The 26,682-nt window shown below is 40.0% G+C and overlaps 2 protein-coding genes and 1 long non-coding RNA gene across 3 annotated transcripts in view; 1 reads left to right on the top strand and 2 right to left on the bottom strand.

Moving 5' to 3' along the window:
* Positions 1-3,238: 3,238 nt before the first annotated feature.
* Positions 3,239-5,814, bottom strand: LOC311095541. Its single transcript, XR_014608857.1, has 3 exons — positions 5,718-5,814; positions 5,557-5,639; positions 3,239-3,322 (listed from the first exon to the last, which is right to left on the bottom strand). It is a non-coding gene; the product is annotated as an uncharacterized lncRNA (long non-coding RNA).
* Positions 5,815-13,955: 8,141 nt separating this feature from the next.
* LOC311095295 (uncharacterized protein) lies at positions 13,956-15,173 on the top strand. The gene is made up of 2 exons (XM_084133765.1): positions 13,956-14,132; positions 14,355-15,173. The coding sequence occupies exons 1-2, from the start codon at positions 14,042-14,044 to the stop codon at positions 14,720-14,722; spliced, it is 459 nt and encodes a 152-aa protein (XP_083989891.1). The 5' UTR covers positions 13,956-14,041; the 3' UTR covers positions 14,723-15,173.
* Positions 15,174-18,340: 3,167 nt separating this feature from the next.
* The window catches only part of LOC311095065 (uncharacterized protein), a 50,715-nt gene continuing 42,373 nt past the window's right edge, over positions 18,341-26,682 (bottom strand). Inside the window, exons 2-7 of the mRNA XM_084133398.1 lie at positions 20,615-20,741; positions 19,786-20,097; positions 19,378-19,689; positions 19,124-19,156; positions 18,888-18,968; positions 18,341-18,746 (exon numbers count right to left, since the gene is read on the bottom strand). Coding sequence (XP_083989524.1) covers positions 18,709-18,746; positions 18,888-18,968; positions 19,124-19,156; positions 19,378-19,689; positions 19,786-20,097; positions 20,615-20,699 — 861 coding nt within the window. The 5' untranslated portion in view covers positions 20,700-20,741 and the 3' untranslated portion in view covers positions 18,341-18,708. The remainder of the gene's footprint in view (positions 18,747-18,887; positions 18,969-19,123; positions 19,157-19,377; positions 19,690-19,785; positions 20,098-20,614; positions 20,742-26,682) is intronic.

The raw sequence follows: 26,682 nt of genomic DNA on the forward strand, positions 1-26,682 counted from the left end.
AATATATTCCATTTTTCATATGAGCGTAGAAACAGTCTTTGCATCAAACACTTTCTCGTAGACGTCGCATCTCTCCTAAGGCACAACTTCCCAAACATCAATGTATGAATATGTCTGTTGTCTTAACCAGCAGTCAGTTCACATGCATTTGCATTTTTATCAGCTCAAATTTACTTTTTATGTATAAAAATACATAATTTCCTCCATATAGTTCATAGAATGATTACAGTTACTGTGTTCCCATGATTACAGGCTTTCTTTTATCATGAGGCACTATGAATGCTAACATGTTATGTTTTGAAAATGAAGACAATATAACTTGCAGACAGGAATTCTTGTGATAGTTTGGACAGATTTTGGTGTTTTAATCCACACAGAAAAATAACTATTAAAAAGCCATCACTCTGAATGTTCAGCTGTAGTTGAAGAGCAAATCAAGCCAGATTTAATAGAATACTCTGATGTAAGAAACATTTTAAAACTAGATGCGTTTACAGCATGAGGATGAATGGATTCAGACAAATTTAAAGCGAAGTGGAGTCATAGCAGGAATTCCTCATTAGTGTTAATGATCTATAGGTGACTCCAACCGTCCACATGTCATCAAGAGAACGCTCTTTTCAGCTAAAACACTGTCAGTTCAGCCAGAAGCGTGGTTTTCACTGCAGCCGTGTTGGACTTGAAGAAGTTGAAGTGGTTTGATTTTAAATGTGCTTGTATTCACATACGTGAAGATTGTGAAGATTGTGGGCGAGAGAATTATGGGTAGATTTATTTTGCTCCTACAATCAATGACTTCATAGAGTGGTGGGCTGACCAGCAGCTAAAAGACAAGAGGAAGACAAAACGATAATGAGACATTAACAATGATCTGAACTCTGAATTCAATACATCATACATTTATCATGTATTTGAGGATATGCCATGACTTTTCCTCATCTGCTACCCTGAAGGAATGTCAGAATGGATAGAGAGAAAGAGTGAAGCGAGCGTGTGTAACTCACAGCGGGAGCGGATATAGCACTGATGGCAGTTGAGCAGACCGTTCCTGATCCGCACATCTGTTCCTGTGCTGGTGTCGCCCAGCTGGCCCTTACAGATCCCACACTGACAGAGAGAGAAAAACACTTCAGAGGATGAAAACACACACAAACACTGTAAAGAAAATGTTCTCATTGCTTCAACCTGCTCCATCCAGCAATCTGTTATTTTCAACCTTCAAATGTCATCACTTCCTTCATAAAGGAATACATTGAGAATGATTTCTGAAGGATCATGTGACACTGAAGACTGGAGTAAGGATGCTGAAAATTCAGCTTTGATCACAGGAATAAATTACACTTTACTATATATTCACATAGAAAATGTCTCAGTTACGTATGGTAACCCTCGTTCCCTGAAGCAGACATACAGCAGACATACGTCGGAGGAGACCGACAGAAATGGGATCTTCACAGAGAGACCAATCTACTTTGAGTGTAACGAAACAAGCCAATGCACATCGGCATACGATAATTGCGCCAGCTGCTTCTATCACGTAGTGTGGGTATATAATGAGCAGCAGGTGCAACGCATCTTCAGTTTTCGCTGAGGATCCGAGACAGAGACCCGGCCGCCAAACGGTGGTACAGCAACATGAGGCGTACGTCTCAGTTCCCTCCTTCAGGGAACAAGGGTTACCATACATAACAGAGACCTTCCCTTTCAGTCGGTATCTCCTACGTACGCCGGAGGAGACCGACAGAAATGGGATCCCTACTCAAAATGCCATGCTCTTGGCCCTTCCAGTGCCCTGCATAAGCCTCACTCTCCCTCTGTTGGGGGCAGAAGCTTATGCGGGGAGTATCAACCACTGATGTTCCCTATGACCCACTCAGTGAGAACATTGGATAACACTGGGAAAGCGTGCCATTCCCAGGGGAAGGGGAACACTGCGGACACCACATCCTGCCCGGAGGGAGGTAACATGTGGAGAATACACAAATGGATTAGCCAAGCAGGGTAGTACAACATATGGAAGTCTCTGGGGTGGTTCCAGCCTAAGTCTAGGGGGGAAGCGGACCGACAGAGAAGGTAGCCGTACCGTGTAAGAAAACACATATGGGGTCACCGCAGGGACCGCTACATATGGGACCCAGCCTAACAAAGGTTCCTCAATGCATGTGAGTGTTAGGCCTGGCGTCAGACGCTCCACAACGTCTGACTGCCGCAGGGGTGACGAAGGAACTCAACAGGGTTAGCCGTTTCCGGGTAACTTGCTGGAGCAATAAACGCATGTATCTGGCCCACCAGGCGAGAATGGCATAATAAGCATAATAGCATAATGGCATAATAACCCCCCCCCCCCCCCCCCCCCCCAAATAATTTAAATTAGGTTAAAAATAGAGCAAAGGTATTTAAAATCCACTGCATGGAAGGCTGATTGAAGACATTTGATGGGAGAAATCAAGGAAATCACATGTAATATCATGATGTCACCACTAGATGCCTGTATAGCCCTATATTAATATACATACAGGGCTGTGTATTGCATTTGGAGATGTACTGTATTCAGACAATTCAGATAAAGTAGTACATTTTAAAAATGTCAAAACATAACATTTTCGGTCTAAAATGACCAAAGACCACCAGAGGATTCAGTGAAATTGATCATTTATTTGAAAGATTAACACATATTCAGTTACTGTTCTTTTAGTAAACCTAGTTAGTCGTCTACCTAGATGGCATCTGAAGTAATCGCAGGCTCACTCTCGACACAAAGCCTTTTCCAGCCAGTTAAGATCTTATTTTGGCTCAATTCCTTAACTGAGAAAGTAATCCCATAATGCACTGGGACAAGCTCAGTGAATAAAATAATCCAAGATGGAAATAGTTCTATTCCATTCACATTTATTAATATACCCATAAAAAATGCATATCTGATTAAAATGAACGGATGGAACAAGTACTGATATTTTGTATATTAGTTTTGCTAGTTTAGCAACACGTAAAATTCAAACTGTGTACTTCAACCAGAATAGACAGAAACTTGGACAACACATCTACAGACTCAAAATGTTGATATTAAATGCACTGTAGTAAGATATTTTAAATAACTAATTTAATAACAAAATAATAATAATATGTTATCCACATTTTACTGTGAAATTTCCTCCCATTTAAAAACAAAAGAAAAGACATTGTGTCGTCCTCAGAGTGTCATCATTCAGCCTTTCTAAACGAGTCCTCAGCGAGACGAGACTCACCCTGAAGAGACTGCAGTGGCTCCCCTCGTCCTCGTCCTCTCGGACCCACCGACACACAGCCTGGCTGAGGAGAACTGCTGTGGAAACATACAGAAAACAAGATCTTTAGGTATTATGATGAGTTTGAAAAAGTTTTAAAATGTTTAAGTTCACTCAAAAATTCTTCATGTTGTTCCAAACCCATATACTGTTATTTTCCATGCAACACAAACTCTTCATGTGGCTCTTTTCCATTAAAGGTCACATGTTATGCCCCTTTTCACAAAACGTAATATAAATCTATGGTGTCCCCAGAATGTGTCTGTGAAATTTCATATAGCTCATTTATTATAGCTTGTCAAATTTGCCCCTTTTTTGGGTGTGAGCAAAAAGGCTCAGATTTTGTGTTTGTCCCTTTAAATGCAAATGAGCTGCAGCTCCGCCTCCGTTCAGAAGAGGGCGGAGTCTTTACACGAGCTTCAGATACTCTGGCAATAACAAAACACACCAGTGCAGCCTTACGGAGAGACTCGGGAAGAGTTTCACTTTTAGGGGCCGTTCACGTATCACGTTTAAAAATGTGTGGAAGGTGCAGCTATGCTTCTGTCTCCTTCTTTCCAAAGCGCTTGTGCTCCCGTGGCGTCTGCCATTGCTATGCAACCATGAACAGCGACGAGGAAGTTTCTGTAATGGATTTCCACCCCCGAAAAACTCTTGCTGTAGCTCTGCTACAAGATTTATTTACAGAGAAGAGAAAAAAACCCTGTAATGTTTGGGTGAACCCCATCCTTCCTGTTGACTGAGCTTTTAAAGGAGAAGTTCACTTTCAAAAAAACTTTTGCTGATAATTTACTCACCCCCATGTCATCCAAGATGTCCATGTCTTTCTTTCTTCAGTCGCAAAGAAATTAAGGTTTTTGATGAAAACATTCCAGGATTTCCCCCCATGTAATGGATTCTATTGGGACCCAAACGGTAGAAGGTCCAAATGACAGTTTAAGTGCAGCTGCAAAGGGCTTTAAACGATACCAGACGATGAATAAGGGTCTTATCTAGCGAAACGATCGGTCATTTCCAAAATAAATAAAAAAGTTTAAGTTTTATAAGCACAAATGTTCGCCTTGCTCTGTTCTGTGATGCGCGTTCGTGACGTCACGTAATACGCAATTACGTTGAAAAGGTCACGCTTGAAAAATTTCTGTCCTGAAGAAAATGTTCTTTTTGGCTTTTTAATATTAAAACACCCAGGATACGCACACGAAATGGGCATTTTAAACGATAAACTGACACAAATACATTTGAAAATGTGTATATGGTCCTCCTTCTGCACATTTGTAAACACGTCAAGCGTGACCTTTTCAACGTAATTGCGTATTACGTGACGTCACGAACGCGCATCACAGAACAGAGCAAGGCGAGCGTTTGTGCTTATAAAACTTAAACTTTTTTATTTATTTTGGAAATGACCGATCGTTTCGCTAGATAAGACCCTTATTCATCGTCTGGTATCGTTTAAAGCCCTTTGAAGCTGCACTTAAACTGTCATTTGGACCTTCTACCGTTTGGGTCCCAATAGAATCCATTACATGGGGGGAAATCCTGGAATGTTTTCATCAAAAACCTTAATTTCTTTGCGACTGAAGAAAGAAAGACATGGACATCTTGGATGACATGGGGGTGAGTAAATTATCAGCAAAAGTTTTTTTGAAAGTGAACTTCTCCTTTAATGTTGTTACTGAAAGGGTGAAGCTGATTGGTTGGTTCTTGTCACATGACTGGCGGCAAACTGAAACCAAACATTTTCAATAAAACATCAATATCTAAAGCTCTGTTAATTCTCAATAAGAACTTCTGCAGATGAATGGCAGAAATAAAGTCAGTCAGGTCATTAATAAGTGAAGCTGGTAATGCTGTTTGTGGAGTTGTTTAATCCTCCTCTGCTGAGATCTTCACAGATGTAATGTCTTCTTTTATCTTCAGTTGATGTAATCTAAGGCTGGTTGAAGTCAGTTGTAGTTCTTGAGTTTCTCTTTTTCTGTTCTTGTTGTTTCTCTTTCCTTCAGTGATTCTGCTTGTTAACAGCAGGTGTTCATCACTAATGCTCAATCATCACTTAATTAATCTCTTAATTATCATTAACTTTAACTCTGATCAGAGTTACTTTAACACTCTTTAGAGTGGGACCATATGTACTCTGAGCAGAGTTAATTTAACTCTTTGCTGTGTAGAAAAAAGTAACAGCTTGAAAGTGTGGAATGACAAATAATGGCAGAATTCAAATTTTTGAGTGAACTTTTCCTTCTAGTTGACTGCTGGAGTTGTTGTCCCAGACCTTACTGTCATCTGTAAACTCTGTGTGTGTGTCTGCGCTGCTTCAGCGATGCCGTTTTCCCTTTGTCTGCAGTTCTCAGAGCTCTGCTGGAGGAGAACACAGTCAGTGTCGTCTACACACACATTAAGCTCTTCATTTAACGTCATTCATTGAAGTCTCACCGTCTGGTTCTCCACTGTTCCCAGCCTGTGTTCCCGCTCGGGCTGCGAGTGCAAAGTGTTTTGTGTTTTGGGAAGGACTGGCGGTGCCGTCGGTGAGTGATGATGAATGGCAGGTGGAGGGGTCAGGGGGGTCAGCGGGGTCAGCGGGGTCAGGGGGGTCAGCGGGGTCAGCGGGGTCAGGGGGGTCAGCGGGGTCACAGGGGTCAGGGGGGTCAGAGGAGTCATAGGGGTCACGGTCTCCTCCAGAATCTTCCTCTACTGTATCGACCACACAAACACAATCAGTGGCAAAGCTTCTATGAGCAAACAAGTAGCGAAACTTTTCACATTTCAGTGGTGTGATGATCTGTAAAGTATCTTACAACGATTTACCATGGTAAGCATGCTTTCACACTGTTTGAGGATCTCAGATTCATGTATTGGTCTACTCTGCTCTGATTGGTCAGATGACCCAGTCTGTTGTGATTGGTCTACTCTGCTCTGATTGGTCAGATGACCCAGTTTGTTGTGATTGGTCTACTCTGCTCTGATTGGTCAGATGGTCCAGTCTGTTGTGATTGGTCTACTCTGCTCTGATTGGTCAGATGACCCAGTTTGTTGTGATTGGTCTACTCTGCTCTGATTGGTCAGATGGTCCAGTCTGTTGTGATTGGTCTACTCTGCTCTGATTGGTCAGATGGTCCAGTCTGTTGTGATTGTCTACTCTGCTCTGATTGGTCAGATGACCCAGTTTGTTGTGATTGGTCTACTCTTCTCTGATTGGTCAGATGGTCCAGTCTGTTGTGATTGTCTACTCTGCTCTGATTGGTCAGATGGTCCAGTCTGTTGTGATTGTCTACTCTGCTCTGATTGGTCAGATGGTCCAGTCTGTTGTGATTGGTCTACTCTGCTCTGATTGGTCATATGACCCAGTCTGTTGTGATTGTCTACTCTGCTCTGATTGGTCAGATGGTCCAGTCTTTGTGATTGGTCTACTCTGCTCTGATTGGTCAGATGACCCAGTTTGTTGTGATTGGTCTACTCTTCTCTGATTGGTCAGATGGTCCAGTCTGTTGTGATTGTCTACTCTGCTCTGATTGGTCAGATGGTCCAGTCTGTTGTGATTGTCTACTCTGCTCTGATTGGTCAGATGGTCCAGTCTGTTGTGATTGGTCTACTCTGCTCTGATTGGTCAGATGGCTCAGTCTGTTGTGATTGGTCTACTCTTCTCTGATTGGTCAGATGGTCCAGTCTGTTGTGATTGGTCTACTCTGCTCTGATTGGTCAGATGGTCCAGTCTGTTGTGATTGTCTACTCTGCTCTGATTGGTCAGATGGTCCAGTCTGTTGTGATTGGTCTACTCTGCTCTGATTGGTCATATGACCCAGTCTGTTGTGATTGGTCTACTCTGCTCTGATTGGTCAGATGGTCCAGTCTGTTGTGATTGTCTACTCTGCTCTGATTGGTCAGATGGTCCAGTCTGTTGTGATTGGTCTACTCTTCTCTGATTGGTCAGATGGTCCAGTCTGTTGTGATTGGTCTACTCTGCTCTGATTGGTCAGATGGTCCAGTCTGTTGTGATTGTCTACTCTGCTCTGATTGGTCAGATGGTCCAGTCTGTTGTGATTGGTCTACTCTGCTCTGATTGGTCAGATGACCCAGTCTGCTATGATTGGTCTACTCTGCTCTGATTGGTCAGATGGTCCAGTCTGCTATGATTGGTCTACTCTGCTCTGATTGGTCAGATGGTCCAGTCTGTTGTGATTGTCTACTCTGCTCTGATTGGTCAGATGGTCCAGTCTGTTGTGATTGGTCTACTCTGCTCTGATTGGTCAGATGGTCCAGTCTGTTGTGATTGTCTACTCTGCTCTGATTGGTCAGATGGTCCAGTCTGTTGTGATTGTCTACTCTGCTCTGATTGGTCAGATGGTCCAGTCTGTTGTGATTGGTCTACTCTGCTCTGATTGGTCAGATGACCCAGTCTGCTATGATTGGTCTACTCTGCTCTGATTGGTCAGATGGTCCAGTCTGTTGTGATTGTCTACTCTGCTCTGATTGGTCAGATGGTCCAGTCTGTTGTGATTGGTCTACTCTGCTCTGATTGGTCAGATGGCCCAGTCTGTTGTAATTGGTCTACTCTGCTCTGATTGGTCAGATGTCTGAGTATCGGCGCGTCCCTAGCAGGAAGTAAGGCTGGAATTACTGATGACACGTTTCAGACAGTTCAGAATCATTTTTTTCTTTTGGGAGGCAATAACTTTATTTATCTGAACTTTTATCTTTAAAACTTTACAGACCTTTTACATTCACAAACAGCTCTATGACACACTGCATGAAAGGTCATATCTGAGAAAGCATAATAGGTGCGCTTTAAGTATGTGAAAAAAAGTATGGAAGAAAACCAATATCTATTCAGTATGCAAATATTACAATGCCGTCAGAGCTATCGTTTACATTTTGAATGGTGGTAAATATTGTAACGATGTCAGTCAATGGGAGATGTGTAAACTTCAAGACCTGCAAAGAGAGAAACTTCACCTCCTCATGGTAGCGCCTCTCCTCCTCTTCCACTTCCTTCTGCGCCTGCTCCCATTCCTGCTTCAACTTCTCCTGTTCACGCCGATATTTCTCCTGTCATCACACACATGCATTTCATCCATTAATGCAGAATACACAAATGCCTTTAGGAGACCCTCTAACACTTGAAACTCCAAATGGCTCTTTAAAGCTACAATATGTATTTTTTCGCCGCTAGGGGTCGCTAACCTCTTACAATAACAAAGGCGTAGGCTGATGACGCAGTGATAAGCGGAATTATGCATCTTGTCGTCATGCTGAAGGATCTAATAATGTTTATGTATGAGTGAATACATTGTTGTTTTTAACATGACTGTGGAATGAAGCAGAGCGCGAGTGCTAATGGTAGACAGATATCAGCGCCACACGCGAGTCCCGCGGATATAAAGGAATGAGGACATTTGATTCTACCGAAATAACTTACCCGCAAGTGCTGAATAAAACTCACACAGGCCAGTTTATCAGACGAATGAAACTTGTGAGGTAACGCAGCGCTGCTTCTCTTGCTCTACACTATCACACTAAACTGCATTTGAGTGTGTTGAAAGTTATAATGTTATTCTATGTGTTAGTTTGTCTGTATGAGACTAGCAGTGAGCTAGATCAACATTAGAATAACATACTGATCATGTTATAACATTTCATCATGTTGAGCTATATAACATTGATTAGTTTTATGTATATTTGCTCACCTGTCTAATAAAGCACATGCAAGAGCGGCGTCTCTGTCGAGTCGAAGTTAGCCGCGGACGCTAGCTCTCGGCATCTCGAAAACGCTACGCTGATATTGATCCTCGTTTTAGTTCTCCTTTTGTCCCAAAGTCTGCTTGCCATGGTCCATAATGTCTGAACGAAACTACAACAGCGTGAGCGTGCCGCTAGACGTAATGCAGTTGTCCACGTCTGTCGCCATGGTTACTATGGCAGTACGAGCGGAAACCAGGGATAACGTGGATATTACGTCATTGACAGGCGACACTGAACATGGACGAGCCATTATTTAAAATTGTGAATTTTCTGAATTTACAAATTCTTGGAAACATTTAGGATAATGTAAGAACACAACTGAAAGAAATATATAACTCTGTGCAAGTGGTTTTTGGATATTTTGATACAAAATTCTTACATATTGTACTACCTTTAATAGCCGTGTCTTCTTTATATCATTAAGCTCTTTTACATAGGTATAGAGTAAACAAGGTTAAGGCAAAGTGCTACTTTTTTTACTTTGTTTGAAAAGATTGACAAGACAGCAACATTTTGACACCCAAAAAATATGTACCACTTGAAAAAATGATCTCTATTTAAAAAACAACAACAACATTCTAAGCAGTAATATATATCTGTGTGATTGTGCGTTCAAATATCTTGGCATCTGCAGTGAAAAGCTATTTTCTCAAACAGGCAATCATTCCCCCTGTACACACTCACTCACGCATGCACACACACGCACACACTCTCTCTCTCTCTCTCTCTCTCTCACACACACACGCAGGGGTGTCTTTATCTTAAGCAGCGACTCGTGTATCATGCTGGGTTTTAGTTATGCTTTGTGTTTTGCTGCTGTTGGAAACTTTTACTTCGTCAAAGCAGAGACCAGGAGACGTTGGGATATCTTTCAACAGAAGTTACTCTTTATTGAGAACTCGTTGTGTGTTACTGTAGTCATCAAGTCAAGTCTAACTCAAACAGTATACATTGTAGTTTATATACATTCCAAGGGGGAGGGATTTACATAAAGGGGGCATGTAAATGAAATAGCCTACATGAGTCAGCTCGTTTACAGAGATCTCATCAGCATAACAAATGACATCTCACGGCAGTTCGTGATGTGGTCACGTAATTTAATCTATTTATTCGTGGCAGGGACACGTTAATTTCGTTATTTTCGTAACTCCAGCACGTTTTTTAAACTAATGCATTTCAACTGGATGAATCTTTCGTGCAACAGCACGATTCTTTCTGCCAATCGGGCTGGAGCACAGAAGCTGTTTAATCAACATTTATTCACGAGATCTTATCACGGTTTATATATTAATTATGTATCATTATTTCGGTCTTTTTCGGTTATTATTTCAAAGCTGGATTGCTTTGCTGTTTATTTATTTAACTTATGTTTATTGATATTTATAAAACTATAACGCTACATCTATCAACATTTATTTAGATGTCACCATTGTATTCATTAATTTCTTTATTTTAATAATATTATTTCGGTCTTGAAATATTACAGTAAGCCAGAACACGGGCCGAGCGTTTTAAAGAAAAGTGTGCACTTTGCTCATGCGATCAAAGGGTTTATTTCTTGCAAGTGAAGACATTAGGACAAAAGTATTGTAATTTTCCTATAGTGTAATGTAAAATATACTTTTGAAATATTAATGTTCATTTATTAGGCTATATGGATTTTATATAGGAATAATTATATAAATCATTATTATATTATTATACTAATTGTTTGGCATACTAAAACACCAGTGATAATGTAGACTGAAACTCTATATCATAACTAAAAAATATGTTTGAGCAGTGGTGGACAGTAACGAAGTAAATGTAATTCGTTATTGTACTTAAGTAGCTTTTTTGCGTATCTGTACTTTACTGAAGTATTTCAATTTGGGGAGACTTTTACTTTAACTCCACTACATTTCAAGGTCAAATATCTTACTTTTTACTCTATTACATTTTCAAAATCAGTCGTTCCTTTTTATTTATGAGTGGATAAAAACGTAACTGGTCAAACGAGCCACCAATCACAGCACGCGTTTAGTTTTGAACTTGTTTTACTTGCCCCTGTTGGCGCCTTGGCAACAGCGCGAATATAGGGTTCAACGTGAGTGACGTGACATCACATCAATGCAACAGGCATAACATTGAGCGCCAGTGTCTTGATAAATGATGGAAGAAACTAACGTTACTGACTCTAACATGCCACAACACCCATGGCCTTATTTACGCACTTTTTTTGAAGTTATTGAAAAGAAGAACGAGTCCTTCATTTTTAAGTGCCTTCTCTGCCTGCCTCGGCCCTGTACAATTTCGTCATACAAGAATTCTCCTTCCAATCTAAGGAAACACGTAGAGGTAAGCCATTTTTTTTTTTAACAAGAAATCTAACAATAGCTTGCAGAAAACCGTTTCATTGTGTATGTTAAAATTATAGACTATGTGACGTCACGTCACCATGAACATTGTACACGTCGTCAGCCAAGTTAGCTGTTTCACCGTATTTCATAGTATTTGTTTTTGAAACTTTTCAAGCTGAGGGCTCTGATATTGTGAAATAGCAATCAATCGATGTTAACATGTTATGTTGGAATATAAATTCTATTTTGAATAGTTTTACATGCAGCGTATTCAATTCCATTTATTTGTATTAGCATTTTTCACAATACATATAGTTTCAAAGTACCTTTACATAAAGTATGTGTCTACATTACAATTTAGAGTGATCTGTTATCAGAGGTGACTGTGTCCAAGTTATCTATGTCAGAAATTTACAGTTCTAAGATAATAAAAATCATGCTGTTATTAGCTAACATCTTATTTTAATTTAAAGTAAACAATGAGCTAATTAAAGTAATTATTACAAGTTGGGAACATAATGATTACATTATACGAAGATTTAGCATTGGTGCATGTATGATGCTAAAACAGTTGACTGGTGGAGTGCTCCTTATTAACAGTGATTGTTATTTTCAAAAGTTCAGCTTCCAAAGACTGTGATCTAACTAAGCCTATTCTGAAAATAATGTACACTGTAGCATACATCTATGACATGCTAAAAGCACATGAAATGCTTATTTTATTTAATCAAAGAGAGGAGACTGATCTCTGGTTTAACTTAATGTTTTGAATGTTTCCTTTTTGCAGAGAAAACATGGTAGCCACATGCAGAGATATATTGCCCTAACAGCGCCAAGGAAAAGAGAAATGGAGAGCGAGGAGGCTCCTTCAACCTCCAGACAGTTGAAGTTGAGAGAAACCAAGCTAGTCACACAGAAGAATGTTGATCATGCAGTGTTGAATTTTGTGACCCAGACTCTACAACCCTTTAGTGTGGTGGACCAGCCATCATTTCAAGCTTTAGAATAGAATAGAATAGAATCTGGCATTTATATAGCGCTTTCATATGTACTACTGTACACCCAAAGCGCTTTACAATCATATCAGGGGATCTCTCCTCGACCACCAAGCTTTCTTGCATGAACTTCAGCCTAACGCCTCTCTCATGTCAAGGACCACTCTGCGACGTAAGATGGATGAGGCAGTACTTGAAATGAAGAAAAATCTAAAAAGAGCAATGTCAGGGATCGATTTCATAGCAACGACAACAGATTGTTGGAGTTCAAGGAGAAGAGGTTTCATCGGTGTCACTGGCCACTGGGTTGATCCTAACAGTCTGGAGAGGTGCTCAGTAGCACTAGCATGCAGGCAGCTCAAAGGTTCGCACACTTTTGATGTTTTGGCTTGCACACTAAATGACATACATTCTGAATTCGGCATACAGAATAAGGTTGTTCGAACTACTACGGACAATGGGTCAAATTTTTTAAAGGCATTTCGTATATATGGACAGCAAGATGAGAACAATAACTCTGCTTCAGGTGAGGCTGAAGATGATGAGATCAATGACGAGATGTGTGGTGATGATGAGGACGTGGATGGTGTTGAGGTGGACTTTGTAGAGGTCACAGCTGTTTTAGATGAAGATGATGGCTTACAATTCCAACTTCCGAAACATCATCGATGTGCCTGCCATTTATTAAACTTGGTTTCCACAGTGGATGCAGCAAAAGCCTGTTCAAATGAAGCCTACAAGAAGCTGTCCCGATCAGCATTCGCTAAGTGTCATGCACTATGGAATAAGTGTGGCAGATCTGCTGCTGCTTCAGAGATTATAGAAGACACTTGCAAAATTCAGCTGATCCGCCCCAACGCAACAAGGTGGAATTCCTTATTTCTCGCCATTGAGAGAATTCTTCGAATAATTAAAGATCAGGGAGAGGGGGCTATCAGAACCGTCTGCACTTCATTCAAGTTGCCAATGTAAGTGCTGTTGTTTTTTCTTCTATTTCTTTAAATTCATGTTCCAGTAATGATAATGGTAAACACCATGTTTGTTTTTTTAAACGCATTACTTTGAATAGTTGTTTGACTACTCCATGCTCAGTAAGGATTGGATAGGAGTAGATACTGGGAGAAGTACAAGAATTTATGACTCTTGAGGGCCTAGTAATTCCACTGTTTGTAAAATGACACACACACACACACACACTTAAAATTGTAATGACATGAAATTATTAATTGTTGTTGTTTCAATGTGTGATAGGCTGAGTCCAGTTGAAATGGCCTTTCCGGAGGAGTATGCCAGGACCATGAGCCCCGTTGCCAAAGCCCTCAACATTCTTCAGGCTGAAATCGATGTTCAGATGGGATGGCTTCTGCCTACTCTGACCCTCCTCATCTCGAAACTTGACCGAACTGGCATTACCTCCAGGTACTGCAAACCTCTGGTTGGTGCCCTACAACAGTGGTTCCCAAACCTGTCCTGAAGGACCCCCAACACTGCACGTTTTCTTTGTCTCCCTAATCAAACACACCTGATTCAACTCATCAGCTCATTATCACATGGGTTAATGAGCTGATGAGTTGAATCAGGTGTGTTTGATTAGGGAGACAAAGAAAACGTGCAGTGTTGGGGGTCCTTCAGGACAGGTTTGGGAACCACTGCCCTACAAGAAGGCCTGCAGCAGCGGTTTGGAAACATGCTGGTAGAGCCAGAGTTTATTGCGGCTGCAATACTTGTCCCGAAATTTAAAACATCCTGGACATCGGATGAAAACATTGTCAAACTAGGTAAGATTATTTTATTTTTATTTTTAAAAGTGTCATTAGTTAAAGATTCAGAGAAACTGAGCCAAATGTTTTTTTTTTAAGATATCCAACTAAAATTTTATCTTGACATTCTCAATTTGTTTAGGTTTGTTTAAATACTGTTCTTTTGATATTTTAATCTGGAGAAATGTGTGATTATAGTAAAGTTTTGATTCTTAGCATCTATGCAAATGTCCATTTCAGGCCTGGACTACATCAAGGAGCATCTGGAGGAAGAGACTTTGAATCAGCCGCCAGCTGATGGTTCCAGTGGCTCTGAGGAAGAGGACTTCTTTGCGAGCATGAAGCCTACTCATGGTCAGGAAGGTATCAAGCAGTTAGATGGCGACCTTGCCTGCAAAGCTGATGACAAAGACATTCTCAAGTCCTTCCCATCAGTCTGTAAGTTGTCTTTGAAGCTCAACACTGCTTTACCCGCCTCTGCAGCTTGTGAACGTCTTTTCAGCACAGCAGGGCTTATTTTCAGTCCCAGGAGGGCAAGAATGGACTCACACAACTTTGAGAATCAGCTCCTCCTCAAGCTGAATAAAAGATATTGCCACTTTAGTTAGATCATCAGTGCCATACTGTACTAGCATGCTCACCAAAAGTACACTTAATGGAATGCTGATTAATAATGTTTACTGCCACAACTATTGTTCATTGCCATTTGAGGCTTGTTATTTTAGTATGTCACTTGTGATGACAGGTTATGTCATTTGTTTTGAGATTTTCACACTATGCTGAGGTCACCTTAGTTGATATATTTTATTCATTTATTTAATTGAATTTTTTTACCAAGTATCACCAGGTTTCATGTGAAGCAGTATAGAGTTAATAATACACAAATACTGACAATTACATGTAAAAGCATTACTAAATATTGTTCCTGACTGTGTGGGGAAATTCATAACTGAAATAGTATTATATACACCTACTGTATGCAGTTGTGACTGGCAAGTGCGTTTCTTCTGATCACAAACACTAGTTCCTATTACAGTGAATCTGATATGGCCAGTTTATATTTATACACAGAGACATTCAGATATGATAAAGTAAAGGAAAACTCATGTGAACCTGTGTTTTGCAAGTTTAAGTTTAAATAAAAACTTGGATAACTGTTACAAATAAATGTTAAACTGAAACTACCTGCTCTCAAGTCCTGTTATTTCATTTAGTTCTAAAGGAATTTTTTGTGCTTATGAATTTTTTTTATAGACATCAGTGTCTGACTAATTAATGTCATTTTATTAATAGATTGGTGTGCCAAGAGTGACATTAGAGTCTTTATGTAGACTGAGTTAAGGAAGAGTCTTGTGACAAAAATGATAATAGGACATTATAGCCATAAAAAAAGCATTGTACTTGGATACTTAAGTACATTTGAAGGCAAATACTTTTGTACTTTTACTCAAGTGAATGTTTAAAGGCAGCACTTCTACTTTTACTTGAGTAATATTTTACCTTGGGTATCTATACTTTAACTCAAGTACATGGTATGTGTACTTCGTCCACCACTGTGTTTGAGCCACCTTCAATGTCATACAAGTCAATGTTTTTTCTTTGTGCACAGTTCATGGGTTGAAGCCCGTTGAAGCTCTTAATTTTGAGCTCTCAAAGAGCACCAGATTGATGCATTTAACCTTAAAATGTACAAAATTTTCTTGCGGGGGAGCATGCCCCCGAACCCCCTAGAGGGACAGAGGTCCACTCATCATAGTTTTACAAAATCCTATGGGAAAGAATGATCATTTATGAACTTTACTCCAGCATAGTACAACAAAGATCCTTTTAAGTCAGTAAACTAAAACTGTTAATGCAAAATTAAAATGTCCTTGGACAAACTATACATTTGGCATGCCTAAGGGGGGGCCTACAAGACATTAATTTTCAAACCCTGGTTACGGCCTTTATATATATATATATATATATATATATATATATATATATATATGTGTGTGTGTGTGTGTGTGTGTGTGTGTGTGTATGTATATATATAGGCAAATTTTACACAAAATTTGTTTATATATATTCATTGTAAACTTTGATAATCATAATTAATAAATCGCAATTACAATTCGAAGGGAATAATCGGCAATTATGATTTTTGTCATAATCGTGCAGCCCTAACTTAGGTGAAGAAACCTGTTTATTGTTTATTCATTTGATTTTGCAACTGTTCACTGAAATAGCTGGTTTCAATAAAACTACTTGTGACATGTCATGTTTGGCTTTGACTGAACATTTGCTCTCACTTTGCGGAAAAAATATCGGGATATATATCGTATATCGATATTCAGCCTAAATATATCGGGATATGACTTTTGGTCCATAGGAAGGCTCCGATGTATCGGAGATCGATGGAAGTTTAAAAAACAAATGGAGATGGGCTTGGCTTGGCTCAGCGAAATGGGGGGATAATGGCAAGCCTTTTAGTTCGTGGACTAAAAAAATCAAACAGCCAGGTACGTGTCTTTGCACAGTATGTCACAGGAGACTTCAAATATGGCAATAATGGCAAAAAAGTGCTAGGTCACCATCAATCAGAAGCTAGTCACAATTAATGCTGCCGTTCGTGCTCTACAGTAGCCTACATGCTCCCTGCCTGGTTTTCATAGATTAAAATAGCTTTTAAAATACGCCTACTGGCAATATTAAAGCGGTTTAAAACGTCTCCCCTTAAAACGCTATTGGTCTCGACTATGTAAAAAGTTAAAGGAATATGACTTGTCCTAAAAAAAAATTTCAGTCAGAAGAATTTTTTTCACTTTAATCCCCGGCGCGGATGACAGTTCACCTCTGGGTCTCTCCCAAATGGAACGGACAAGGGGGGGGAACGGGGGATCCATATAGTTATCTAAGTCAGTCACACCTCAACTTTCTTCCAAATAACGCACATTTCATTCAGAATATTATAAATATTATAAATACAGGCCTCTATATTTTAGAGGAAATCTGTTGATTGTCGATGTCGAGTGCCAAATAAGAGATGGACAAGAAAGGTCAAAGCCATCAGGTGCCCAATTTAGAAACGAGCGAAAGATAAAGGTATGCAACTATGTTTTCTCTGTATGATTACGGTATCCATGTCATGAATGAAGGGGCAATATTAATTGGTGGGTATAACTCTTATTTGTTAGCCTTTTTGCTATGATTCTTGCTATGCTTAACAATAATTCGGTTTTAACTCAAACACGAGATCTAATTTCACCATAATATTGTGCTTTGCAACAAAACTGTTACAAGTTCAGTTATTACACTGCAAAAAATGCTTTTCTTACTTAGTATTTTTGTCTTGTTTCCAGTCCAAATATCAAACATTTCTTAAATAAAGATGCATAACGTTATTTTACTAAAGTAGTAAAATGACATAAGATATTAAGTATAAAAATTGAGTTTGGATTGGGGGGCGCTCGAATGGGGTCTCGCCCAGGGTGTAATTCAATGTAGAACCGCCACTGGGAATGCATAGCTGATATAAAAAATTGGATGACTCGTAATTTCCTACTACTAAACTCTGAAAAAACAGAGATTCTAACTATTGGACAAAAAACTTCCTCACGTAATAATCTAGAATACTGTCTAACACTTGATGGCTGCTCTGTCAAGTCCTCGTCGTCAGTTAGGAACCTGTGTGTGTGTGTGTGTGTGTGTGTGTGTGTGTGCTCTTTGATACCAATCTTTCATTTGAAAGCCACATTTCTAGCATCTGTAAAACTGCATTCTTCTATCTTAAAAATATATCTAAACTATGAGATATGCTTTCAATGACAAATGCAGAAAAGTAAGTTCATGCGTTCATGACCTCAAGGCTGATTATTGTAATGCTCTACTGGCTGGTTGCCCTGCACGCTTAATAAATAAACTGCTCAATTCATATGGATTAGTTTTACGATCTCTTTATGAACCTTTTGAAGCATCAAAGTGTCAGTTGCATAGATGTCTATGAAGGGACAGAAATCTCTCAGATTTCATCAAAAAGATCTTCATTTGTGTTCAGAAGATGAACGGAAGTCTTACGGGTTTGGAGCGACATGAGGGTGAGTAATTAATTTTTGGGTGAACTAACCCTTTAACGATAACTGCATGTGAATGAGGAACAGATGTGACATCCCAACAGTCTTGGATTTTAGCAGAATATATTAAATATATCTGATATATATATATAAATAAAATAAAAAGGCTGAGATGAATTTTGACAATTTAGTGGAATAATGACAGACAAAATCAAAAAGTCATCAAAAGACTGATAAAAATCAAGCAGTCAAAAAGATTTACATTCACATCTGTTAATTATAAACAGGCCTATAGCTTTAACTGAAGTATGTCATAAGCAATAGATTATGAATTCAGAGTAACAATGTTACAGTGTCCTTTTTATACATTTTACATGTACTTACAATCTATCTCTCATTTTCTCTCCCTCTCTTTATATATCATTTTACATAACTTTTAATAATTCAGTTTAAAGCAGTCTATGCCTTTAAAATTCCTATCTATAAAAATTCATATATTTATAGTTGCCAAGAGGGTGGTTCAATCAGTATTATTTACATCACTATGTCTTCTGGGTGTCCTGACCTCTTCTTCTATTATCTGTGAATAAAAGCACACCGTTATATCAAACCTCTCATATAGTATCATGTGGTAAGAAGACTGATTAACTCTTGAATATATTTCAGATGGTGTATATGTGACTTTCTGATCACAGATGTTGTAAAGAGTCTCAAATCTCACCAGCTCTCCTTTCACAGATGATCCATAGGAGAATAACAGTAGGAGTAGTTAATACTGCGATCTCAATGATAAGTATAATCACTACAGCAAAGAGACAGACTCATTCAGATAGAGGTTACAGCACAAGACAATAAACAAACTCAATCCATGAAACTGTAAATGATGATAAATGAAACAACAATGACAACAAATGTTCTCAGTATAATGCACTGCAATGTGTTAAAGACATTTCATACCTCTGAGTGATAATCCAGCTAAAGTCTTGTTGTCTGGTGAATAGATTAAGAGGAATAAACAGTTGCATCAGACACAGAGATGGAATAATATAATAATAGTATCACAAGATAAATATGATTATAGTCAAAGTAACTGACGAACTGATCTCTTCAGAACAGCATTATTTATATTTACAGACTTATAGAGGAATATTCATACAGAATGTCCAGCATTGAGCTGAATATTGACATTGGCAGACATTTAGTTTTCTTACCCAAGTACGTGACAGTATATCTGACTGAGGTCTTGACTTCAGTTCCTTTAGTAATCTCACATCTCCACTCAGTGTTGTTGTCTTCATTGAGGAGTGTTGTAGTCAGAGAACTGGTACAGTGTTTAGGAGAGAATGAGATCTGATATCTGGAGTCTGACTGCAGATCCACATCAGTCTTATTCTTCCAGACCAGCTTAATTCCCTCTTTATAGAAGAGATCATCACAACTATATACAGCATGTACATACAACTGACAGGAGAGAGTGAACGAGCGTCCAGGTCTAATCTCAGTCTGTGTGGATGATGGAGAGACTGAAACAGAAATCACACAGACATATATTTCAGTAAACGTGTGAGTTTACAGAGAGAATTATGTTCTTTTATCATATAATGAACAGAAACACTGACCATGAAGAACATGCAGAAGAACATTGTTAACATCATATCTCTGTGTATTCTGTTGTTGCCAGCAGGTGTAATGTCCATGATCTTCAGTTGTGGCTTTATAGATGTTCAGAGAGCAGTCAGACCCCAGACTCAGTCTCTCTATATCTTTCTTCTTTATCTCTTCTTCAGATAATACAACTGTCCCTGAAGTAATTTCTCTGTTATATATCCATGTAGTTGATTTGCAGTCAGTAAGAGCATTTCTACAGGGCAGACTGACGTTCTCACCATCACTGCTGAACACACTGAGATGTGTGTTCTTCCCACTGGTACCTGAGACAGAGAAGATGTGTGTTCATATAGGGCTTTATATTAAATATTTACATTATCAGTGATTAAAAATGATCCACAATCATTATTTTGGCATAATCTATTCCCTATATTTTAAATATATCGCCTACTGATATGAAGTACATTTTCTGAGCTGTATTTTATTTCTTCTGATTTAATTTTAAATGTATGATTTCTACATTGCTCTGTCATTTTCTGAAGAGGATTAGTTACACCTGTCATTTTCTTAAGTTTGAATTCTTACATAAACTTGAAATAAACTGAATTATTTCATTATCAGTGTAAAGCTGACACAAACGCAAAACAATGTTTTGTGAGAATAATACAGAATGAACTAAACACACACTACTATCACACTCCATAGAATGTTACTAAGAATATAATTAACTTTTCAACTTCTGCTTTACATTTGATTCTAACTAATTCAACTAAACAATATCTTAAAAACCCAGAGAAACTTGTTGTCAGTTCCACAGATGTTTTCTACAGGTTCGCTTACCTGTGAGCAGCGAGCAGAGAATCATCAGTCCCAGCATGTCTATACGACACATGTCATCTGTCTCTGTCAGTCTTCCTCTTTCCATCAGTATAGTGACTCTCCGGCCCGTCCTCTGTGTGGTCACTTCCTGTGAAATGTGGTAAAACATCGTGATGCAATAAAGAGACTGTAGCATTCAACTACTCTGTCTTTTTGTGAGTTGTTATATGCCACTGACTTCTGAAATAGACATAAAGCCATGCCTGTGTGAGCATGTGGTGAAAAGCCACCAAACTGCATATACAGGTGTGGCAGAGCGGGTTAGATCCCGCTTTATTATTGGTGGTTGTCACATGAGTGACAGATGTGACAGCCTATTGGCCGCTGTCCCTGGCCTATTTAAAGACTGTGTTTATACCACCTGGTCATGCGTCACTGTTAGCTCCGCCCCTTGGTGCGGGCGCGCTGCCGTTCAATGCTGGACTTGTGTTTGGTTTGAGACTCTGCGGTGGTGTGCAGGCTGTTGTTTTCCCTCTCTAGGTCGTCCTCAGACGACCTAGCCATCGTTGCCTCCAGTCATCCCGATTCTCCATGCATCTGGCCAGTTCGTTGGTGCTCTGGGCTCCTGCATCCCTCTTGAGTATGTCCACGTATGTTAGCGTGGGACGTCCTCTTGACCGATGGCCATGTGTTGGTTCCCATAGCACCAGCTCTCGATGCCTTCGGCAATGTCCTGCAAGTCTCATTCTCCTCACAGCAATCTTGTTGCTCACTCTTGGTACTCCCTCATACAGGATTTTGTTGGTTACATGCGCACTCTTGCTGATGTTAAGCACTGCACGCAGCATCCTGGTGTAGCACCTGTCCAGGGACTTCTCTAGGGTTGGATTCAGGGTCCAGCATTCACTGCCATAGAGGAGAACGGACTCTACCGTCGCGTAGAAGAAGCTGAGTTTGATTTGGCGGGAAAGGTTGGAGTTCCATACACTGTTCATGCCGTTCAGGGCCCTCCATGCAAGTGCCTTCCTCATTTTTAGATCTTGCTCTGTTGAGTTGACCCATGCGCCCAGGTATTTGAAGTCCTCAACTTCTTTCAGCACAGTGTCTCCTGCTGTTATCAGAGGTTGATGTTCTAGTGGAACGTTGTAGGTCATGACCTCAGTTTTCTTTGCATTTACCCTAAGGCCAACCTTGGTGCACTCTAGCTCTACCCTGTGTAGTAGTTCCTGTGCTTGTTCCATGTTGTCGGAGAGCAGACTGATGTCATCCGCATAGTCAAGGTCTGTCAAGACTACTGCCGGGTGTCGACTTGACTTCCTTGGTGTCAGCGTGAAGCCAAGTTCCTGCTCTCGCCCACTGATTGCCTTCTTGAGCGCATAATCAAGGACTATGATGAAGAGGAAGGGGGCTAGTGTATCCCCTTGCATAACTCCAGCCAGGATGTCAAACTCCTCGCTGTTGCCATCTGGGGTCACCAGCCTGGCCCTTGTTCCTGAGTACATGGACTCTATTGCCCGGAGTAGGTTCGGAGGAATTCTTTCCCCCAGGTAGGTTAATCAAATATTTGTTGATGTGGACTCGTGCTGGTTGCGATTAATCCGCGTGCTTTTCATTCCAGTTGGACTGTTTCCATGTTTCATTCATGTGTGTAAGCTGCGTTGAGCAATCGTACGTCTATGCGGTCCCGTGATGATCACCTGGTACGTAAAGTCGTTCTTTTAAATAAATAGTTTACTCAATTGAACTAACCAAATAATATCTGATGTCTTTTAGCAGGATAATGATTCCTTTGAGGATGCTCTGTCTTAATTTGGGCGTTGGGCTGATCGTTTTCTGCATAAAGGCCATTTAGACGGCGCTGCTGTTTTGCTGCTGTTTTATTGTTTTTTTTTGTATGTTTTGTATGTTCTTCATGCTACAACTATTTTGATCCGTTCACTGCTGCATGTGCCGCAGTTGTGTATGTGGGCTCTTCTGTCATAAGCATTGGCTGCATGTGTGCTAATTTGTATTTCTTTACTTTGTTTTTGTTTTAGTTTGATGTTAATTATTTTGTAATATAAGTTGCAACCTTGTTGCTCTGTGATCTATTTTGTTTTGTCTACAAGTCAGTGTTCCCTTTGTGGTGAGGGTTTTGCATCACCAACTGATCAGAATTGTTATTATTTGTGTCTAGTATCATTCGTTCAGTGTATTAATCTTTTTGTTGTTTATTTTAGGCTGATGGACCCCGGGTTGGGAGGCTAGCTTTTCTTGCCTTCTGGTGGTGGTATTTCAAGCACTGAGTGTGGTTTGCCGCTTATAACCGCTTACACCTCACTGAGCGTGTGTGTGTGTGTGTGCGTGTGTGCGTGTGCGCATGTGGCTTTTGGATTCGATACCTAGCTAGCCTACCCCGCTACGGGTAAGCCTCAGCCACCTTAATTACATTTTTCTTTTATTGTGTGTGTTGCTGAACGGTGCTGTACTGGTCATTTGAGTGACATTCTGCCTTGCATTAACCTCAAAGTTTTTATCTATTGATGTGAACATAATAAACTAACTTTTGTACTGATATCCACATCTCTTTGCCCTCCATGGTAACGAACATGTGTGCCCTATTTTTAATGGGTAGTGATTTTCCCCTTTCTCTGAAAAGGGGTGGCGTAGTCAGCTTGTCATATTAAATTACCATTATACGATCTGGTATTTATCAACCGTTTACCCCCACCACCACGCTACACAGGCTATTTAAAGTTAGTGCAGTGGTTGATAAAGTTTCCTAGTGTTGTATTACACATTTATTAAATGTGTAATTTAAGTTCCAATACAATAGTATATAAACTGAGAAAGTTTAGTAGACTGAATTTAGCATTTGAGGTATAGATGATGAGATTCAAAGAAGATTAAGTCAAGCAATCCAGGTGTCTGACATTAACCTTTTGTCTTTTGTCTTTATGCACCTCCTGAACAGTGTCATTGTCCCAAGTTAAGCTATGATAATGTGAAGGTATGGGTGATCCTGTCAGGCTGATTGATCAATTGAATGACAGTGTTATGCTGATGAGATCAGGAAATCTCTGTAAACGAGCTGACTCATGTAGGCTACTTTATTTACATGCCCCCTTTATTTAAATCCCTCCCCCTTGGAATGTATATTAATTGCAAGTCAACGTTCCTTAGTTAGACTTGATGACTACAGCAATGCACTGCGAGTTCTCAATAAAGAGTAACTTCTGTTGAAAGATATTCCAACGTCTCCTGGTCTCCGCTTTGATGAAGGAAATGTTTCCAACAGTTTTGGTGCCGTGACCCGGATAGAGCTCCTCACCTGAATCCAGATTGAAACTTAAAGCTCAGCAAAGATCTGACTGTGTTCCAGACTGAATCTTTCTATACAACCAAGGGTTGGTGAGTGCCACTCTATCCAATAGAACCTTTAAGACCAGTACAAATTTTTTATCCTCTGCACCATCAGAGAAGAGTTAACAGACAGCTGTAGGGTTTGGTTAACTAAGTTATCCTCTAAAGTGTTCTTTTAGAGATGAAAGTTATCCTCTGTCCAGACAGGAAAGATTAGCATTACATGTTAATATTCGTTTATCCTCTGTGTAGTCAGAGAAGATTCATCCTCTGTTCAACCAGGGAAGATTAGCATCATGTGCTAATATATTGTAACCTCTGTTTCAGGCAGGGAAGATTAGCGTAAAGTGCTAGTAATTTGTGTTATCCTTTGCTCTGGCAAGGAAGGTTAACAATAGTTGATCTGTGTTAACAAGTGTACCCTCTGTTGATCAGAGAAGTTTTAGTGTTTTTGATTGTGTGATAACAAAAAAACTCACAATATGTTTAGAAAGAATGCTAGACTGATCCCCACAACTGAAGAAGGTGGTCTTGCGACTCCTTTGTGGTCAGATAGTGAATTCAATCACTGTTAGGAGTACAAATGAACCACACAGAAATATGAATTTCATCCAGACAAGACTTGGTCGGTAGATGAGTGTAAAAAGGTACTAGGAGCAAGTATTCGCAAGAACAATGTGAAAGGCATTATCTGCTGCCACAGAGAATTTGGTTTAGCACTAGCTACACAACAGTCTCAGTATAACTCAGAGCTAGAGAAACAGAACAAAGAGCTGCGTGCTAAGGTATCCTCTTTGACTAAGAAATTAAACCGCAACAAAGTTGAAGAAAAAACTGATGTGGAAGAAGTTAGTCAGCCTGATACCACTTATCCTAACTTACAAGCTTTCTTTGAAACCGATGTAGCCATCCAATCAGTAACTGATGAGCCTGTAGATTCAGTAAAGGTATGTGGCGCTAGGAGAAGATCTCAGGGAATTGAGGGAACTGAAAGTGTTCCTCCCAACTCTTCTGTTGTCCAAATACAAACTGTTGCCAAAGCGCTAGGACCTAAAGATATAGAGAGACTATTCCAGAGTTTACCCTCAGCACGCACACATTTTTCTGAATTTAGAAGAGTATTGATCAGCAAAATGCATCTCTACATGTCGTTGGCAGAAGTTACGCAGCTGATGTCACAAATTCTAACTGAATCTGAATTTAACAGTTTTGAGTCTGTTGTTACTTCTGAACTACAACATGCCAGTAAAGGCGATTTGAGAGAAGGTGTTTTGAAAATTCTAAAGAACATCATGGGACCCAAAATAGACTGGTCCAGAATCACTAGTTGTGTACAGAAGAAGGATGAAACTGTTAGTGAGTACACTGAAAGATTTTGTCAGTCAGCTGCAGCATATAGTGGGATAGCTGACACTTCAGAGAAGGTGCTAAATGATAATGGTCCCCTAGTTCGCACATGGTTTGATTGTCTTTTGTCAGAACATAGGAATGCATTGCCTTTCTTAGACTTAACATGGTCCAATAGAACCCTGCAAAACAGCTTGGAGAGGTTAGCTACTTGGGAAAGAGACTCTGATGTCAAGGCAAGAGTAAAAATTGCAGCAGCATCCTTTAAGGTCAACACACTCAGTTGCAAATATCTACACAGATTCCAGGTATGCTTTTGGGGTAATTCATGATTTTGGTGTCATTTGGCAAAGCAGACAGTTTTTAACTTCTGCTGGATCCCCCATTAAGCATGCTGGATTAGTGAAAGATCTAATGTTTGCCATGAAACTTCCAAAGAAATTAGCGGTGATCAAAGTGAAAGCACATCTCACAACTAATACTATGGAAGCTTAAGGTAATGCCCTTGCTGATGTAATGGCTAAACAGGCTTGTTCCTGCACAGAAGACAATTCTGCCTCCTGAATCAATCATTGATCTGTACAAAGATGTTGCTCTATGAAGCATGGACATGGTTAGACAAAGGAGCCACTGTGGATTCATCCGGCTGCTGGACCAAAGGGGGAAAGTATGTCGCTCCCGAATCACTTCTGCCATATTTGGCTCAACAAATACACAATTTGGGTCACAGTGGTCCAGCAACGATGAATCACAAGTTCTCAAATCAATGGTGGAATCCAAAATTCAGAAAGGTAGCCACCGAAACAGTCAAGAGATGCATTACATGTCAGAAAAATAATGATGTGCCAGCAGCAACTACACCAGCAGCACATACCCCAGCTCCACCAGGACCATTTCGTCACCTGCAAGTTGATTACATATCATTGCCTCGTTGTAAGGGAAAAACTGACGTTTTGGTAGTAATAGACAAGTGCTCAAGATGGATAGAAGCTTAACCAACAGGGCATGCTACAGCTGCACATACTGCTAAATGTCTTGTCACTGATTTCATTCCCAGATGGGGATTAGCAGATTGCATTGACTCAAGGTACACACTTCACAGGACAGGTAGTTAAAGAAGTGTCTAGAATGTTGAAGATTAAGCGGACTCTTCACTGCCCATATAGGCCACAAGCATCAGGACAGGTTGAACGATCGAACAGAACAATCAAAACCAGGCTAAGCAAAATGCATCAGGAAGGAGAACCATGGGTCGAAGCGCTGCCAGCAGTACTGTGTAGTATGAGAGCGTCACCTAACAGATCAGTAGGACTGAGCCCTCATGAGATTATTACTGGATGCCCGATGCAGATGCCAGGTGTGATTGATCTTAGAAATGCTGATGTACACATTGCCTCAGA

This window comes from Abramis brama (assembly GCF_963993115.1).
Source record: "Abramis brama genome assembly, chromosome: 13".
NCBI lineage: Eukaryota > Metazoa > Chordata > Actinopteri > Cypriniformes > Leuciscidae > Abramis > Abramis brama.